The 7,411-nt window shown below is 49.6% G+C and overlaps 1 protein-coding gene across 1 annotated transcript in view; it reads right to left on the reverse strand.

Moving 5' to 3' along the window:
* The window catches only part of Cul5 (cullin 5), a 49,385-nt gene extending 46,680 nt beyond the window's left edge, over nucleotides 1-2,705 (reverse strand). The window contains exon 1 of the mRNA XM_005347358.3: nucleotides 2,466-2,705. Within this exon, the coding sequence (XP_005347415.1) occupies nucleotides 2,466-2,489 (24 nt within the window). The 5' untranslated portion in view covers nucleotides 2,490-2,705. The remainder of the gene's footprint in view (nucleotides 1-2,465) is intronic.
* Nucleotides 2,706-7,411: the final 4,706 nt, after the last annotated feature.

A 7,411-nucleotide genomic window follows, 5' to 3' on the forward strand; every position in this document is an offset into this window, starting at 1 on the left:
GTAGCTTTTGGTTCCTGTCCTGGAACTAGCTCTTGTAGACCAGGCTGGCCTTGAACTCACAGAGATCCGCCTGCCTCTGCCTCCTGAGTGCTGGGATTAATAGGCGTGCGCCACCACCGCCCGGCCCCAATATTTCTTAAACACACTTCAAGTAATCACATAAAAATACTGTTTATGTGAACATGAGAGCATTAACATGGATTTTGAGAAATTTCTGAACTAATGCATTAGGATTATAGGCAGGGGTACAGGAAGATGGCTCTGGGGTAAAGTGAGCTGGAGTCCTAGAAGCTGCATAAGGCTGGGAGGAGAACTGACTCCACAAAGCTGACCTCTGCTCTCCTACACCCATGCGAGGTACTCACACACACACAGCAGCTTCAGGCAAACTGGGAAGTGAGCATGTTCAAAATACACTATGCATATGAAATGCTCCAACATTAACAAAAATAAATTAAATTAGAACAAAAAAACCTAGGGACTGCCAAGATGGTACAGCAGATAAGAAACTCTTGCCAAGCAAGCCTGACAGCCCTGAGTTTGACCTCCAGATCCCAGGTGGAATGGGAGAACCCTCAAAAATTGCTCTCTGAGCTCCACAGGTGTGTGTCTGCACTCTCACACACACTATTATGAAAAACAAAGCCGAGCAGAGTAATATCACTTCTGTGAATTAGTCTATAATGTAATCTCAGCTGGTTCCAAATTCACTACTCAATTCAGTTTAGGCTAGAATTCATGGTCCTTCTGCCTCAGTGGCCGCCTTACTGACAACAACCCAAACCTCCAGGACCAGATTCAACTGTTTTCGTTTTGTTTGGTGGGGGGAGTGGTAGGGTTTCTCTGTGTAACAGCCCCGTCTGTCTATCCTGGAACTCACTTTGTAGACCAGGCTGGCCTCGATCTCACAGAGAGCCGCCTGCCTCTGCCTCCCGAGTGCTGGGATTAAAGGCATGCCCCACCACCGCCCAGCCGTTCTTATAGGTAGTTCTAGGGCTTTAGTGATTGTATATTAAATGCCATCACTGTTTGTTTAAGTATTTTACATAATTAATTTGATCATCACAACAGCGTTATGAAAAAAATGGTACTAATGGTTCTGAAAGAAGAAACTTGGGCAGAGGTTAAGGAACTCAAAGTGATACAGCTCTTAAGAGACAAAAATCTGTCCGGTGGTAGTGGCCTTTAATCCCAGTACTTGGGAGACAGAGGCAGGTGGATCTCTTGTGAGTTCGAGGCCAGCCTGGTGGTCTACAGAGCACGTTCCAGGACAGGCACCAAAAAGCTACAGAGAAATATGTCTCGAAAAACACTAAAAGTGGTGGCACACGCCTGCTCTACAGAGCTAGTTCAAGGACAGCCAAGGCTACGCAGAGAAATCACGTCTTGAAAAAATCAAGACATAGAAATTCAGGGAACCTAGGTCCTTATTAAAGGACTCCCCAGGGCGGTGATGCAGGTCTCAATCTCTGCAGACCGAGGCAGAAGGATTTCTGTGAGTTTGAGGCCAGCACGTTCTGGCAAAATGGAGATAAAGAGACCCTGTTTTTGGAGGGGGGTTGGGTTGGGGTAGCGTTTTCTATTTTATTATTATTCATCCACGCAGCCTGAAAACAGTTTATTTTCCCTCAGATGATCACTACTCCCATTTCAGTTAGTACTTTTAGGATAGGATTCTTACTAAAAACACAAACATAACTCAAATTCGCCCCATATCTTCCTCAGTCCTTCGCTAACTTTTTAACAGAATCTGCTCCCCCCGCCCATCTCCCCCGTGCCTCTCCTGGGATTTAAAACTTTTCAATGTCTTCTTTGAGAAAAGAAACTTGCCTACAACCTAAAATGATGGTAGCACTTCATCCGGGTGCCATCTGATGTATAAGGGGAGTCGGGTTGGAGAGACAGTTCAAGGAACAAAAAAAGGGTGTAAATATGAAGTCAAGAATGAGAGAACTAGAGCGAAGGTGTAACATGCAAAAAAAGAAGCAAGGGGGTAGAATGGGAGGGAGGCACTGCATTCTGACTCGCATTTCCTGAAGAGGGAAACCAGAAATTAAGGAACTGGGGGGGAGAGGGGTCCCGTCATTGAAACCTTTTAGGTATGATTTGGTTGGGACTGTTCCTATTATGTCTTTGACTCTCGCATCAGAAGAAATGGACCTTCCGAGTCACAATGGCTGGGCCGCGGAGGGCCCAGCGACACTGCTCTCGAGAGCTCGCAGCCTGGGTTGGTCCCCTCGAAAGCATCGCTCCGAGTCAGTCAGTCTGCGGTAGGAACCACCGGAGCCTCAGGACCCCGAGGCCAGGGCCCCGCGTCGGGGTGCTCGGGGACAGCCGCCCCGGTTCCCCTTCTGGTAGACAACCCTGAAACACTCACCATCTCGCCGCTCATTCCGAACCCGGCCCTCCCCGAGGACTAAACGCCTCGGTGGCGAGCAGGAGCCCGGCAGGAGGCAGGGGCTTACCTTTAACAGATTAGACGTCGCCATGTTCCTTCAACTTGGACTCTCGCGAGACGCGGCGAGAATTGGCGGCGCTCCGGGCCAGGCCTCCTCGGGAGGCCGGAGTTCCCAGCAGGGACCCGCGGGCTGGGGCCGGGACGCTGGGGGAGATGCTGAAGCTGCGTGCCGTCCGCGCCGAGCTCGTCCCCGGCACCCGTGCTTCCTCGGGGGTCCCCGCTACATGGTCACCGTGGCCTGCCCACGCGAGAGAACATATGCAAAGACTCCAGGGGACGTGAGCGACGAACGGTGAGAAGGGACCGTGAGCCGACCAGACCGGGAAGAGGTAGCATCTACCTCCAGGGCTTCCCACACTCGTCTCCGGGTGAGCCTCTGGGGTTGCACTCGCGGCGGCCGCCGGCAACGATTTTTAACTCGGCTGAGGCCTGGCACCTCGGGTTCCGTGGTGGCGTCACGTGACACGGCGGGCGGGGGCTCGCGGGGAGCAACCAAGGAGCGTGCGAGCCGCCGGGTCTGGAGGCCGGGCCGAGGGTGCGAGCGCGCCCTCTATTGGCTGGAGCCGGCGCCGCCCCCACCCGTTTACCCCAGATCCAGGGATTAGATTAGCCCAGAGAAAAACCAAAAAAGAAAAACAAAACAAAACAAAACATTACATTACATTTGAGCCGGGCGGTGGTGGCGCACGCCTTTAATCGCAGCGCTCAGGAGACAAAGGCAGGCGGATCTCTGTGAGTTCGAGGCCAGCCTGGTCTACAAGAGCTAGTTCCAGGACAGGCTCCAAACCTACAGAGAAAACCCTGGTTTGAAAAAAAAAAATTGTCTACTGCCATACCACCACCCTGAACGAGCCTAGTCTCGTTTGATCTGGGAAGCTAAGCAGAGTCGGGCCTGATTAGTACTTGGATGGGAGACCACCTGAGAATTAAAAAAAAAAAAAAAGAAAGCAGTGGCGTTAGTGGCATCTGCCTTCAATCCCAGCACCTGGGAGACTGAGGCAGGTGGATCTCTGTGAGTTTGAACTCTGGCCAGATAGCCAGATTTATACAAATAAATCCTGTCTTGGAAAAACAAACAAAAAAACGTTCTCTAATCTCTTCCCTCCTCCCTCATTAAACTTTCCTTGTTAGAAGTGTGTTTTTGCTTTCTCATCTGTTTTCTCTTTATACATTACAGTATATATTAAAATTTTTCTCAAATATTGATGCATTGTATTTTGTATTAATTATATATTAGAATAACCTGGGGTGCTTTTTAAAAAACCAGACTTTCAGACTCCACTCCATTTTCATAAATAATGAGATCTCAAATTGCCAGGCAGTAGTGGGGCACACTTTTAATTCCAACACTTGAGAGGCAGAGGCAGGTGAATTTTGTCCCAGGCATTCCAGATAGCTTTGTTTGTTTAATTTTAGATGTCTTTCTAAGTAGACTTGGATGGCGAGGAATTCTCAATGTAGACCAGGCAATAGAGTGCAGGGATTTTAAGTGTATGCCTCCAAAATAACCAATAATTCCTTGTATCTGCTTTGGGCTGGGTGTGCTAGAGCAAGCCTTTAACTCCAGCCCTCTGGTGAGTTCCTACCAATCAGAGCTATACAGTAAGATGCTGTCTTAAGAAAATGGTGCTTAGTCGGGCAGTGGTGGTGCACGCCTTTAATCCCAGCACTTGGGAGGCAGAGTCAGGCGGCTCTCTGTGAGTTCGAGACCAGCCTGGTCTACAAGAGCTAGTTCCAGGACAAGCTCCAAAACCACAGAGAAACCCTCTCTTGAAAAACAAAAAAAAAAAAAAACAAAAAACAAAAAAAAGAAAAGAAAAGAAAATGGTGCTTAAGATGGGATAAGATCTCCACTTCTCTTAGACATTGAGTGATTTACTTAACCACAGTAAATCTTAATTTCCTCATTGGTGAAATTAGTATAAAAACATCTACATCTTAGAGCTATGGCAAAGGTTGATAAAGGCTAGAGAGATGGCCCTGTGGTTAAGAGCACTGACTGCTCTTCCAGAGGAGCTGAGCTGGGTTTGATTTCCAGCAGCTACAGGGGACTCACAAGTGGTTCCTGTCTGACCTCTACAGGCACTAGGCATACGCATGGTACACAAATAATACATCAAGCAAAAACACATAAAAATTAAAAATTTTTAAACATTAAAATAATGATATAAAATGTAATGTTTAATTTGTTATACATATAGGCATTCAGTGTGATTTAAAGTGTATGTTTACTATATGTAAGACATAGTTCTATATATTTTAATAGGTTAATACATTGAATGCTATAATTTGTTACTTCTTGCAGAGACCTTAAGTATTAATTAAATGTCACAGGTGAGAAGAGCTGTGAAGGAAAAACAAAAAACGCAGATGATACGGCCAGACAGACTAATTAGCCACAGGCCAGCCAGGGTCCTCAAGGCCCTGACTGACAGGAAGAAATCCATGGCCTGCCTGATACAGTTCTGCTCAGATCAGGACTAGTCAACCACAGGCCAGCCAGGTCCTCAAGGTCCTGGCTGGAGGAAGACCTCCATGGGTCTACTCAGTGCCAATTATGATAAGCAAATAAGTGTGGAGAAATGGGAGAGAAAGAAAAGCAGAATGGTCCACACACTGTGGAAAGAGACAGAAAGGAAGACAGTGAGCGGTAGGCAGATGTTAGATGCCTACTTGCCACCTGGGGCTGTGGTGAAGGCCATGAAGAGTAGACCAAGGGGGAGGTCTGCTTGCTACCCAAGGCCACAGTGATGTCTGGGCTGGGCCACTGCCAAGGGCCATGTATGGGTCCCTGGTCCTACAGCAGCCAGGGTCTGTGTTGATATACATGGCTCCTGTTGCCATGGAGGGCCATGCTGATACCAGCGGCCTGAGCCACCACCTGGGGCCATGTTGAAGATCCCTGGGCCATGCTGCTGCTGGAGCCATGCTAGTCTGGGTGGCCCTCGCCGCTACCTGGGGCCATGATGACAGCCAGACCTGAGCTGCTGCCAGGGATCATGTCTGAGTCCACGATCCTATTACAGCCAAGGTCTGTGTTGATATCCTTGACCCAAGTTGCCACCAAAGGCCACATAAAGCCTGGGGTCTAGGTAGCAACCTGTGGCCTTATTGGTATCTGGGGGCCCCGCTGCTGCTGGGATCATTCTGATCTGAGTGGCCAGGGCTACCACCTGGAGCTACAATGTCTATGGGGCCTAGCTGCTGCCTGGGGTGTTGAAGTCTGTGGTTCAGGTTACCAATAGAGCCCATGGGATCAGGGCCACAGGCCTGCAGCCTTGTTGGAATTTGGGGACCATGCTGCAGTAGGGGTCATACAAATCTGGTTGACCTGTGCTTCTACCCAGGGCCAGGCTACTGCTGAGGACCATGTCTGAGTCCAGGACCCTAAACAACCAGGGTCTGGATTGACATATGTGGTTCCTGTTGTCACCAAGCACCATGAGGATGCCCAGGGTCAGGTCAGCCACCTGAGTCCAGGTTGGTATTTGAGGGCCATGATGCTTGCAGACCCGAGTGCCATAGGGACATCTGGGCCATAGCTGTAGCTGAGGGCCATGTTTGGGTCCATGACCCTACTGCAGCCAGGGGCTGTGCTAATTATTGTCTGAGGCTCCTTTTACCATAGAAAGCCATGCAGATACCTGAGGTCTAAGGCCATGTTGTTGTCTGAGGGCCACACTGCTGCGTGACCCATGCCAATCTGAGTGGCCTGCACTGCCACCAGGGGCAATAGTGACATCCAGACCGGGCTGCTGCCTAGGTGTGATCCTACCGTGGCTGGGGTCTGTGCTGAAGTCTGAGTCCTATATTGCCACCAAAGGTCACATAGAAGCCCAGGATTAGGGCCACAACCTGAGGCCTTCGTGGTGTCCAGGAGCTATGCTGCCACCAGAACCACTCTGACCTGAGTGGTCAGTGCTTCCACCCAGAGCTAGGATGTTGTCCAGGCCCAAGCTGGTGCCAAGGGCCATGTCTGGGTCTGTGTAGCCTGTGTCTCTTTGGGGAGGGGGTCTTAGGAACCAGAAGAAATCAAGAAGAGTATGCTGCGTTCTCCCTTTGCTGGTCCAGAGAAAGCTGGCCTTGCCTCTTGCTGGACACTGGAATAGGAGAGCTGGCCCCACCCTGCACCACAGGCAAGTGTCAACCAGTTCTGAGGGCTTACGCTTGGGTAGCTGACCCCGCCCCCTCACCTGGCCTGGACTGACCAGCTCAGGTACCACCCAGGCCCACCCTGGCGTCTAGCCCATCTAGGACCTGCTGGAAATCGTGGAAGAACTGCTCCTGTGGAGCAGTACCAGCAGGATCTCCAAGACTTGGGGTGGCCATGGGATATCCCAGAGGAGTTCTGGTGATGAGGGTTTACCAAAAACCACAGACCTTGACCAGACCAGTGACTCACTGAATGAATATTTGCAAGGAAAGCTGATGGACAAAAGGCCCCCAGTGCCACCAACTGATAGGACAAAAGGTACCCGAGACCCCCAGTGCCACCAGAGCAAACGAAGAGGTGTTGGAGAGGTGGGGAAGAAGCAAAGAGGATTTTTGTTTTGGGGGGTTGGGTGAGGGGTTCATGGTTTTTCTTTGTTTGTTTGTTTGGTTTTTATTTTTTTTTTGCTTGTTTTCTTGCTTTGTTTTTGCACGGGTAAGAGGAGAATATGGGGGGACCAGGAGGTGAGCGTAATTGGGGTGCACAATGTGAATCTCCCAAAGAATCAATAAAGAAGTTAATTTTAAAAACGAAAAGAAGAGAAAGAAATAGAGATGGACCAGAGAGGTGATTCATGGGTGAAGAACACACCTGGCTTTTAGGGAGGCCCTCTTAAATTCTGGTCCCAGCATACATGTTGAGTGGCTCACAACTGTAATTCCAATTCTGTGGGAATCTAATACTTCTGGCCTTTAAAGGTTCCGGCACTCACAAGCATACACACACACAGGTACACATGCACG

This window comes from Microtus ochrogaster, chromosome 5, assembly GCF_000317375.1.
Source record: "Microtus ochrogaster isolate Prairie Vole_2 chromosome 5, MicOch1.0, whole genome shotgun sequence".
NCBI lineage: Eukaryota > Metazoa > Chordata > Mammalia > Rodentia > Cricetidae > Microtus > Microtus ochrogaster.